Raw genomic sequence first — 12667 nt, forward strand, 5'->3', positions numbered from 1 at the left:
TTAAAGGGCTAGCTCTTATCTGTAGATCATAGAAATTCAGCAGCTACAGGTGTCTTGCAGGAATAGAGCAGTGTTATTAGGTCTTAAATGAGCTGTTACACGCCACTAAACAGTAGTGATAATACACAAACACAGACATATAAATAGATACTACATTATGTAGAGCCAAAAGCAGTTTGCACCTCTGCCATAAGTTCAAGTAAGCACTTGAAATACTGGACCAATCCTGTTGAGTCACATGAGTATAGCTAATCCTGGGAGTGGGTGTAGATTAGAGATGGTCACTGACCCCCGTGTTTTGGTTTTAGATTCGGTTTTGGATCTGTATTACCATCTTGTTTTGGTTTTGCAAAACCGCCATTGCGTGTTTTGGTTTGCTATTTTGTTGGAAAATCAATGTTTTTGGGCCTAAAATAACCCAATTTAGTGCTCCAACTGTTTCATCATCCAAAAAACAGTTTAATTCCTGGTAGGTAGGTCTTCATTTATTCTACCCACAAAACAGATTGTCTTCCTCTCCATCTATGCATATTGGCAATGCAGCCACCGTCTTTGGATGTATATTACACCCTACACTTATAGTTAAATATGTAAAGAAATGGAAAAAGGCAGTTTGCTTTCTGTCTCTATAGGCCCCCCTCCACTTGTCGAAAATACAAAAAAATTCAGCCGTTATAGACTGTACAATATTAAGAGAAATGGACAAAGCCAGTTTGGGGTCACTCTGTCTGACACCCTACCCTTAAGGTGAAATTGCCCAAACAGCAGCCTTTCAAGACGATACGTGATATGGAAATGCCACAAGTCCCTTTCCTCTTTGCACCCTACACTTACATAGAAAGTTTTAAAAAGATGTTATCGTCATCATCTTGAGCTTCATCCTCACCCTCATCAGTGTGTACGTCCTCATTACAGACTATCAATTCATCGCCGCTTGAATCCGTCATTAGAGAACAGTCAGTGCTTGGATGTCTTGGATGGTGAAGGCCTTCCTCGTGGAAGATGTAGTTCATTTTTATAAACATCATTTTCTCCACTTTTTGGGAAATAACCTTCTACGGCGATCACTGACTAAGTTCCCTGCTCTGCTGAACACTCGTTCAGAGTACACACTGGAGGGTGGGCAGATTAGGTATTGCAAAGCAAGTTTGCACATGGATTTCCAAATGGCCTGCTTTTCTTCCCAGTAAGGAAAGGGACTGTCTGATATTTCCATATCAACTACCTCTTGAAAGTAATCCTCCACCATCCTTTGCATGTTTATACTCGTATTGGATGGAGTTATGGGCAAAGTGACACTTTTTTTGAAAAATCCTTCAAACCAGCCCAGATGTTAAATTGTTCTGGTCTGCCCCCTGCGTCTTCCCTGCTTCTTTTTGGGAAATTTAATTTTTTACGAGCAGCAGCAGCTTGAGAAAGTGAAGGAGGACACGTCGTCAAGCCGAGGCCCAGTTCAGCGGCCAACTTGCTAAGCAATAGCTCCTTGCAAAAGTTCACATCTCGCTCATTTACAAGTAAAGACTCAATGTAGGTTTTAAACCTTGGATCAAGCACAGTGGCCAAAACGTACTGATCCGAGTTCAAGATCTTAATAACTCGAGGATCATTGTGAAGCGAATTAAGTACTTGATCGACAAGGCCAACATACTTTGCTGAATTGCTTGCTTTTAGCTCCTCCTTCATTTTCTCAAGCTGCTTTTCCAATAGTCTAATTAAAGGAATGATTTGGCTCAAACTAGCAGAGTCTGCACTAACCTCACATGTCACAACTTCAAATGGTTTCAGCACCTTGCACAGCACTGAAAGGAATCCCCACTGTGCAAGAGTGAAATACATCCCCCCTCCTTTCCCAATGTCATGGCTTGTGCAATATGCTTGGATGGCTTTGCGCTGTTCCTCCATCCTCTGCAGCATGTACAGGGTGGAATTCCACCTAGTTACCACCTCTTGCTTAAGTTGGTGGCAGGGCAAGTTAAACTGCTCTTGGAGCTGCTGTAATCTCTTACATGCTGTGGCTGAATGCCTGAAATGGCCTGAAATTTTACGGGCCACCGAAAGCATCTCCTGCACCTCACGGTTATTTCGTAGGAAGCTCTGCACCACCAAGTTGATGGTGTGAGCAAAACAGGGAATGTGTTGAAAATCACCCAGCTGTAATGCTCGCACTATATTGTTGGCGTTATCAGAAATGACATACCCTGGGGAGAGTCCAAGTGGTATAAGCCATGCATCAATCACATCTCTCAGTTTGTGTAACAAATTGTCAGCTGTATGCCTGTTAGTGAAGCCGGTGATACAAAGAGTGGCCTGCCTGTGACAAATGTTACGTAGTGGTGTACATGCTGGTGAAGGTGAATGACCAACCCAGTGGGCTGTCACAGTCATATAGTCTTTGGTTTGACCACTTCCACTTGTCCACATATCTGTGGTTAAGTGGGCAGAATGGCATTTTTCAGCGCAATCTCTACATTTTTACACACTTTTTGGTATAGTTGTGGAATTGCTTTACGGGAGAAATGGTATCGCAATGGAATTCTGTAACGCGGACACAAAACCTCAATTAACTGTAAAAAACCAGCTGCGTTTATTGTGGAGATTAAACGCAGATCTAACACGAACATTGCAGCTATGGCGTCTGTGATTCGCTTGGCGACTGGGTGACTGCTGTCATATTTGCTTCCCCTCGCAAATGATTGTTTCACAGTTAATTGCTGAAATGTAGGACTGCTCATTTTCTTGACCTGCCTCAGGGATGACTATTCACCCCCAGCAGCAGCAGCAGCAGTGGGACTAACGCTTTCTTCAGAGGAATCCATAATAGTGCAAGAGTCATCCAGCCTTAAGTGGGATGCCGGGCTAACTCCGAGCGTTACTGAGGATATTGATGAGGATGGTGTGGTGGGTGTATTTTGTAGCCGTCGGGATGTCGGTGAGCGGAGGGTCTTAGCTGATGATGGAGTGCTTGTAATTTTTTGGGAAGAATTTTCAGCTTTTCCCAACACTTTGCCATGAACTCTCGTTAAATGGCGTAACATAGACGAGGTTCCAAGATGGTTAAGGTCCCTCACTCGACTGACTGTGGCTTGAAATACACTACAAATGGCTATACAATTGTTATCTGGATTTGGGTAGAAATAATTCCACACATAAGTGGATTTTTTGTTTTATGCCCAGGCATGACAATGGCCTTTTTCTTGTCACGTGCCAGAACTGCTGCCACTGGTGCAGGACTTACTTAAACAACCTCATCCTCATCAACATCCTCATTAGTGCCCTCGTCGCCTACACAAATCTCCCCCTCATCCTCTTCTAATTCCAAAGTGGCATCCTCAATTTGTGTATCACCGGCTACACTCGGGCTATTAAGGCACACATCAGCAGAATGCTCACGATTAGACATCCCACTGTGGGATGGACTCTCCATAGGGATTCGTGCCATTGGGGAATCAGAGCAAACATTATCCTCTAATGTCTTACTGTTATCTTGCAGCTCGGCTTTGACGTGTAACAGTAGTTGTGCACCAATTGTAGGCTCAGTAACTTTTTTGGCATCTGCCACTTATAGAGAAAGGTGAAGGCCTCATTCTCTCTTTGCCACTGCATGTGTAGAATGGCATGTTGGCAAAAAAAAAATTATCGCCACTTAACTTTTGCTCAGTAACATTTTTTGTTTTTGTTTTTTGGACTGATTTCGAAACACTCTGTAGTTTGACATCGCCTTGCCCAGATGATGTACTGGGAACACTAGCATCAGGACTGGTGACAGAACCTGGTTGCTCATTCAGATCATATGTGGACTGCTTTGAATCCATTCTCAGCCCAAAGCACTTGTAGTGCTAAAAAATTATTTGGTAAGATACTGCTGACAGATAGTAATTTTGACAGCCAGAAATATTTATGCACAATTAGGGGAGACACCCCAAAAGCACTGGGGAGTGCTAAAAATTAGTTGGTAAATACTGCTGACAGTAATTTTGACAGCCAGAAATATTTATGCACAATTAGGGGGGACACCCCAAAAGCACTGGGGAGTGCCAAATATTGAAAAGAAAAAAAACCTCTATCCTCCTTTCTTCTCTAGCGATTTTTGTTACAACAATTGGAATAAGAATATTGTATTCTCTGTCCCTGCTCTAATCAGCCTGTGACTACACCCTGCTCTCTCCCTCTGTCAAATGGCGATGGATTGCTGTGGAGGCAGGTATTTATAATCTTCAAGTATCGCGAGAACCGAGCCCCGAGATCCGACGACGTCACAATGACGTTCGGCCTCGATTTGGATGCGGAGCGGGCGGGAGAGTACCGAGCTACTTGGCTCGTTACTCGGATACCCAAAGTTCGGGTGGGTTCGGCTCTCGGGGGAACCGGACCCGCCCATCTCTAGTGTAGATTGAACTGAGCCAACCAATTTAGAACTATATTTAACTGGGCCAAAAACAAAGGACTGCACATGTGCAGTTTTTCACCACTGGATAGGCATGGGGATAAACCTCTCCTTGAGCAAAGCTTTCAAAATGGCTATATTAAATGGTTGGCATCAGCATGTAGCTCTGGACACAGGAAATGTTGTGGTGTCCGCAATTGGGATTTAAATACAGTTTACAGTATACTATGATTCCCAAGTAACTGCATAAGCCCACACTGTTTTCACTTAGCGTTGGGATAATTTCCACTATTAGTCTCCCCTTACAGGAAAACTCCATGGAGTGTATTGCTGAGTGAATTTCCTTTTGACATTTGTGCCATTAATACTAAATTCACCACTTGGATAGTGATGGGATTGGACTTCATTGTTACTTGATGGGCTGTTAAAAGCTTCACGTTTTCAAAAATATTTGAGGCTTTTAATGGGCTCTTGTTGTTGCAAACAGTGCTTTTATATAATTGCAACTATTCCACAATAGCAGATACATTCTTCTTCAGATCTAATATATGCTTTATATTATGTCTAGGTAATATACTATGTTTTAATATCTCCTTATCGACATTAGAAGTTATTTACCTTTCATAACAGGCACCAGATTGTTTTGTGCAGGAAGTTCACCTTTGTGGTAGCAAGGTAATAGGGATTCGGCTGGCTCCCTTTGCATTGGTAGAGATGCTGCTGCTACAGTCTGGCAGTGGTGTGGAGTGTCTGCACTGGGCATATATAGACCTTGCATTCCCTTAATTGAATATTTTTTGTTTTCTGGTCTTAAATTGGATTAAGTTCTAACACTTAATCCTCATTGAGAACATCTATTTTATATGTAACAACCTGACTATTAGCATGACAGCATTTAATAATGGTTTGTTATTAAAAACATTGTGTCTTCCCCAAAATATATTCTTTTTTTTCACCTTCTCTTTTCACATTAGGATTTGATAAAGGACCTGAAATCTGAGCTCTCTGGGAACTTTGAGAAGACAATCCTAGCAATGATTAAAGCACCAACTATGTATGATGCACAAGAGATTCATGATGCAATTAAAGTGAGTGCTAAGCAATGGTGTGTGAAATTGTCATGCAGTTGCTGATTACAAATGGCCACAGAATTGGGTGTCACTACATCTTAAGTGTCAAAGAAGGGTGAGGGTTTCTTTTTTTTTTTTTTTTTTCTGACAAATGTCTATCAAGTGCATGTATTGTGATAAGTGCAGAGTTTAATGTAAAGACATAGTTCAAAGTAGGAAAGCTTGGTATATGTTCATGTTTTATTTTTCTTCATGGTAAGTTTCTGTAAAAGGTTGTGATTTTCAGTTTTCGAGTAGTATCCCCATATATATCAAATAATTTGCAGCCAGTATGTGTTCCATGATTGGTAATGCCTCCTGGAATACATATGGTGATATTTATGCATTTCTGGAACAACTGTATATAAGTAACTGGGTCACTGTTAGAAAAATGAGTAGAGGAAAAAGTGTCACACCCCAATACATATTCCAAATTGATATAGAGGAGGTCAGGAAGTAGCATTGCTGTAGTATAATACTTCCACTAGCAACTAGGAAAATGACTACTTCATTAAAGAGTGAATGCTGAGCAATTTGTTTTATTAAAGTAATTTCATCGTTTTTCAATAATTGTCTATGCGATCTGTGTGGTTACAAAGCACAAGCAATTGATTTAGCAAAAGTATAACCGTTCAATAAATAAGTACAGCTGATACATATGCTGCGCAATCATGAACTAATGTGCATGATGAAAATGCTGGCATTGAACAGCTTTGTACTATATAAAGGGTTATAATAAGTAAATGCTCTACAGAAGTAGAACTCTGAGTTTCCAAATTTATAGAATAAGCTATTCAATGAATTTCTTTGCAAAACCTGCTAAAAAGTGGCCAGATAGAGAACTTAAGAAATACCGCAGTCCAGGAATTTTGCAAGGTAGCACTGTCCGGTGTGAGGTGTACCACTGTAGAATCCGATCATCATATCAAAGTTCAAAAGCTTAAATACTACCACATAATGAGGACTAATCAATTTGGTATTTTGACACAGGAAGATGGCTCATCGCAGTGGATCTGTTCCACATGGAAATTCTGTTGCCAGTAATTATCTGATATTCACTCACCACTATCCTAGGTGGTACAGTGTATTCAGTTCAGGTCCTTTATTCATTCTGATCCACCCTATCTGAGCCCAAGGATACTGCACTCTTACATAGGTTTGTGTCTTCCTCTCTCCCCAATGTGTGTGGTGCAGAGATTCTGCAGCTCATGCTCAGTGATAGACAGGTCTGCTTTACTGCCAGGGCTGGCCCTTTATTTTGGGGATGGCCCCAGTGAGTTCAGACAGGCCCCTTGCCGGGTGACAAATATATTGTTAAAAAAAAAAAAAAAAAAAAAAGGCAATGAAAAGAAAAAACACCAGGCAGCCTTCTGGTGCCCGCAGGAAGATTCCTGGTAAGGCCAATCCGGCCCTAAGTTGCAGAACACAGTGCAAGGCGAATACAATTGATCATGTATAAATGGGGATAAATGCAAGTTGTGCAAATATAGTATTACCACAGTACCAAGACAGCCAGGGTATGGATTAGAGTGTTGGCTCTTATTTGTTGGTCACTGTTACTCAGCTGGCATAGGCATCTTGCAGGAACAGAGCTGGATCTTTAGTAGTAGTGTTTATTGCTCAGAAATGCCTGCTAAAAAAGATGTTACTCACACAACACCACTTGAAGGTAATGAATATATTGTACATCTACCATATTTTTTTTCAGCCTGTGCTTTATAAAGTTTTCACACAATATGCTGGAGGGGTAATCAATCCTATATCTATCATGAGGGACCTTTGAACATGCTCTATATTATACTCCGGAGCAGGGAGTTGTGTTCACCCCCTTCCCAGTACTGATGCCACTCTGTCTGTCTCCTAAATTAACTCTCTGATTTCTGCCCGCTACATCCAAATTTGTCTTCAGGACATTCACCATATTCCTGAACAGCAGTCTCCTGGCTGTTGCTACAAGTGCTGCCTGAATTCTAGTTCACTGCTTTGTTTCCTGAGACTCCCAGGAGGCAAAGCACCTTTCAGGTTCAATTGAATCCCTATGGTGCTACTGGAAGGGGACGGCCAATAGCTGCTGAGACTTCCCCGCGCCACTGCCACTACCTCTCCACTGAACCACCAGGGATTGGGACACTCCTATACTGCTGCATACCTGTTCCTGTGAATGGTTAAGTGCTGTATTTTTATTTTTTTATTTACTTTTTGTACAATATTTTTTTACTTTCTTAAACACATTAAATAGTAAATATATCTCTTTACATACTTTACAAATGACACATTAAGCTTCTTTATAAATAAATATTTTCCTTTAGCTGTGCAGAGCACCCGGCCAAACTAACTTTGTACCTTTTTTTATTTTTTTTTGTTTTTGCTCAGGGTGCTGGCACAGATGAAGAATGCCTAATTGAGATCCTGGCATCTCGGACTAATGCAGAGATACAGGAAATCAATAGAGTGTACAAAACAGGTAAGGGAAAAATTGCAATTTTTCAGGTTCATAGCACGGTGCACCACATTTATTTCCTGCACTTGCGCTATATATAGATAGATATAGATGTCTGTAAGTGCCGGCTGCACACCATCCTGTTGCCCCCAACTGTGTGACAGTTTTGCACCCACCAGGATTCTTTAGCAGCCCCTGGAGTTGCTTGCATCTGAGTGGTTGCAGCTGCGGCAGGACCTTTATATTAATGGCTATTACTGGCTCCGCCTGACCCCCACTTTGGATTCGGAGGGTAGCAGGCAGAACGTTGACTTAGAATACTGGGTTTAAAGCTGGGTACACACTACAGAAAATTTCTCACAATGAGAAATTTTATAACCATTCCTGACGAGCATGCAGATTTGTGTGTACACACCTACTAAATTTACCTTCAGATCTGTGCTCTTCATCTCTCATAACCATCTGTTTAAAAGATCGTGACTGCACACTCTATAGAGATTTGCCTTCACTGCTGGTCTTGAGTACGTACATATCTGCAGAATTTGCTCGACATCGTTCCATCATTGATGGTGATTTTTTTTTTAAAATCAAATATTTTTTGAGTTTTTTTAACATTGATTTTTGTTTTGTTTTAAACAAGAGAAATAAAAGTACAAAGATAAATGACGTAGTTCCACATACGTCTACAATCCGCATAACAAAGAGAAAGCATTTCAACACCCGTAACTTATCTTGCCTAACAAAAAGATATTACATTGTCACACATTTGGTTTGATTTAGTAAGAATTTATAAGGATATGCTAAGATGCATTGTGTTATATAGTATAATATACTGAATGGGTCTTTAAATTCATATTTACTCAAGGGACATATTAATATTGATATTGGTAATAAACACTGCCCGGAGAATACATATGTAAAGGAAATTAGTTAGAAATGTCTCACACTGATACTTATGTTGAATGGAGCACTTCACCATATCAGCCAGGGCCTAAATGACAACTTACATAGGAGCAAAGTCTGCCGCCAAGGAACTAATCGCGTACCTCGATTTCGCCCATCTTGCCTATCTCTTGTAATATTTTGGCATGGTACCCCGGGGCTGATAAGTAAATCTTTTGTCCCCCCACCGCTGCATTCACCAGAACCAACCAAGCGCCAAAGTCCGGCCCCTCCCGTGCCATCCACACCCTGGCAATTGCACCTTTAGCTAAAGCGAAAAGGTTGAGGACATATCTAGTTGCCGACCTTCCCAACAAAAGACTGACACCTAGACCAAATAAACAACTCTTGGGGTACAATAATGGTATATCTATACCTGTGTCTTGAATACAGTCCACCACCCGTGACCACAAGTCCCCTACCACAGGGCAGCCCCAGGGCAGATGCCAGAAGTTAGCGGAGCATCCCCCACATTTTGGACACTTAGAGTCTGATCTAGCACCCATTTGGAGAAACCTGCAAGGGGAGTAATGCACTCTATGTAAACTGTACATCTGAACCTGTCTATATCTGGTACACAAGGTGGCCTCCCGTGCACTGTCAAGCATATAGGTCCAGTCCTCCTCAGTCAGAGGTCCCAGCTCCACTTCCCAACCCCGTCGCAGGCAAAGTAAGTCGTCGGGTAATTATATGGAGTATATTGGCGTATAACACTAAGATGGTCTTTATAGATCCTATTTGTCTAAGAAGTAGGCGAAGAGGATCCGGAGTGAAGACGAGACGGGCGCTGCCAAACTGCCACCAGAGCATGCATTAATTGTAAATATGCGTAAAATAAGTTGTTTGCTAGACAGAAATCTGTCTGTCTGTAGTTCTGCAAAGGATTTAAGGATACCTCTAGAATATAATTGCCCCAGGTAAAGAATACCTGCATCTCTCCATTTGGGAAATACTCTTAATTTGTATAGTTTTGGTATTGATAGTGATTTTTAGTCCGTTTATAAAATCAAATCAAACCATACAATGTATTTTGGTACAATAAAACGTGATCATGGGAGTATGTGCACTAATGTGATATTGAACCTAGCAGTCGTTTATTGTGTGATTTGATAGCTGGGTATAAAACCTATAGTGTGTACCAAGCTTAACACAGGATAGCTGTGGGATGGACATGCTGAATTCATGTGATCTACAGAAAGCCTTACAGGAATAGGACACAATGTTTAGGGATTATCGTGCTTATTGCTCAAGAGCACTTAAAAGCTGTTACATACCACTAAAATGTAGTGATGCCAATAGCCAAGCACTTTCTGCAGATGTGCAGTTTATTTCTCCCTTTGTTAGGCTAGGTACTCACTATAGGTAAAAGAAACAATTAGCGATTTTCAAACGATAGGAAAAAAAAATCCTGATCAGCATGCGAATTCATGTGTACACACTGTACACTGTTACCTTCAGATCTGTGCTCTTCATCTGTCATAACCATTGGCTGGCTGTTAGTGTGCCTGCCCCGCCTCCTCCTCATCTATCCTTTCAATTCTGCAGAGTGCATACACACTGCAGAATTGGAACACCGTTGTTCCATTGCTGAACAAGATTTTCAAGGCAGTTTAAAAAACCCGAGCAACTATTTCAGTGACTTTGGAAAGACATTGGTCATCGTTTCACTGTATACACTAAGGCGATATCGGGCCAAATGGTCGCATATCGTCTGACCCAATAATAGGCTACATACACACTACAGTGTTGCAGCCAAAGTCCTGAGACATCTCCAGGGACATTTTCAACACAGTAATATGACACATTAATGGTTGGCATTAGAGTCTAGCTCTGGGCAGAGGGATGACCACAATTATGATTTAAATACAGTTTACCATATTCTATGATTCCTAAATAGCTACATTTGCAGTAAGTTCATTGTCTCAGGATGCTAAATTCACACAGGAGAGCTGGTGACAGATCAGATTGGTAGCTGTTATCTGCTGAAATCCTGTCACCTACATCCTGCTGGAAAAGAGCATTTTTTATTGCTCAAATTTAGCTCTGTTACAGACCACTAATAAAGTACTGATGGCACAAACAGCTAGATAGATACTAATGGAATACACTTTATATGGGGCTTTGTTCCATTTTCATACAGTTTTACATGGCGTAATCCAGCCCCACGTTCCTTTAACAGTCGAGGTATATTCACTTCACTTGAATCAGCCCGCTCCTGGTTCACATTTAGCATTGCTCTCCATTGCGGGAACGGGGGTGTTTTTCTTCCCTGTCAGGAAGAAGAGGGGCTCAGCACCTCTCCATCCTGGTCACATGAAGTCTGAGCTGGAAGATTTAACTTTTTTCTAAACTACTTTCAGAGACTTCTAGGGGGCAGCACACTGGCAGGATTCATTACAATTCTGTCGGCTCTACTGTGAAAGGTTCTGGCACTGCTGCTCGTGTTCCCCCCCACGTGAGGAACCGGGTTTACAGCTGCATAAACTTCCACCAGCCCCCTATCTTCCCAACTAGCTCCTGCCAGCTGCTGTGTGGTCTCCCAGCATTGTTTTCACCACTAGGTAGGGCAGTCCACCACTGCTTGGTACCGCCAGAACATCAGTTCTCTGGTCCCAGTAATGTACTACTTACTGATACCCACTTAAGTTTGAATACATTGCTATTTTAATTAAACAATTAGAAATGTGTTTGTTGTTTGCAATTACATTTTCACATTAATACCTAGACGCACTGCACCAGACATTTTCTTACAATTTCACTCTTAAGGCACTCCAATATTGAACTAAAACATGCAGCATGTCGTGGACCCAATCACACTCTGATACCCTAATAAATAGAAAACAATAAATTGTGAATTTTAACTAGCAAATAATAAAAATGATAAAATGTGTCTGGGCATGAATCTACAAAGTACACTGGTAATTAATGGGTTAAGGTGCCACTGCAGATGGTAAGAACTGAGAATATGTTTTTGTTGATGGTAAATAGTCCAAAACACAGGCTGAAAAGTAAACAAACAACTCTCCTTTAGATGGAACTGTTTTAGGACTAGCTTTGTTTCCATGTTCAGCATAGGTATGTCATGAAATTGTTTCCTCTTCAGAGTTCAAAAAGACCCTTGAACAAGCATTAAAGAGCGACACCTCTGGACACTTCCAGCGACTGCTCATTTCACTTGCTCAGGTAATTACCACTCTGTGGACAATGTAATCTCTCTGTTTTGTTGCTATGTCTCTCATGTATCACACTAGCAGGAAATTGCAGTGCACGTAATGAAAAGTATTTTATTTCACCCATCTGCATTATAAAGCCACCCTCCTTTATAGCCAGTTATATAATTTCATTCTAAATCGCCCTCTTTATAACACCATCCTTGCTAGAACACTGTTTTTGGCTGTTATTTGAACCTGGAATTATAGGAGGAGGGAGCATTGTAATAACATGTCAGTGCAACGTTGTCAAAAATAATAACAAGTGTTCTCATCCTAAATTTTTATTTAGTATATATTGTGTGGAGGTTTATTAAAAATTAGAAATGGGTTGAGGTATTAATGTTTACTTGCTGGTGCAAATTTTCAGCTGCTTTCCTCCGGTGTCCACTTGTAACAGTGGACAGAGGCTGGACTTATAATTATTAACAGTTATTCACATGGTGTCAGCACATTCAGTAGGACTCTACAATTGGATACAGAATTACTTGCATAGAAATCCAACAGAAATCAAAGTTCACCTGTGGGATGTCCCAGCGTTCTGTTTATAATCCCCATGTGAAGCCATTGAAAACAGAACATT

The 12667-nt window shown here is 41.1% G+C and overlaps 1 protein-coding gene across 1 annotated transcript in view; it reads left to right on the forward strand.

Annotated features, from left to right (window-relative positions):
- Nucleotides 1-12667, forward strand: part of ANXA11 (annexin A11) — a 75864-nt gene that overhangs the window by 46392 nt on the left and 16805 nt on the right. Inside the window, exons 7-9 of the mRNA XM_075217125.1 lie at nt 5359-5472; nt 7867-7957; nt 11979-12058. Of these exons, the coding sequence (XP_075073226.1) occupies nt 5359-5472; nt 7867-7957; nt 11979-12058 (285 nt within the window). The remainder of the gene's footprint in view (nt 1-5358; nt 5473-7866; nt 7958-11978; nt 12059-12667) is intronic.

Source organism: Mixophyes fleayi, chromosome 6 (genome assembly GCF_038048845.1).
Source record: "Mixophyes fleayi isolate aMixFle1 chromosome 6, aMixFle1.hap1, whole genome shotgun sequence".
NCBI lineage: Eukaryota > Metazoa > Chordata > Amphibia > Anura > Limnodynastidae > Mixophyes > Mixophyes fleayi.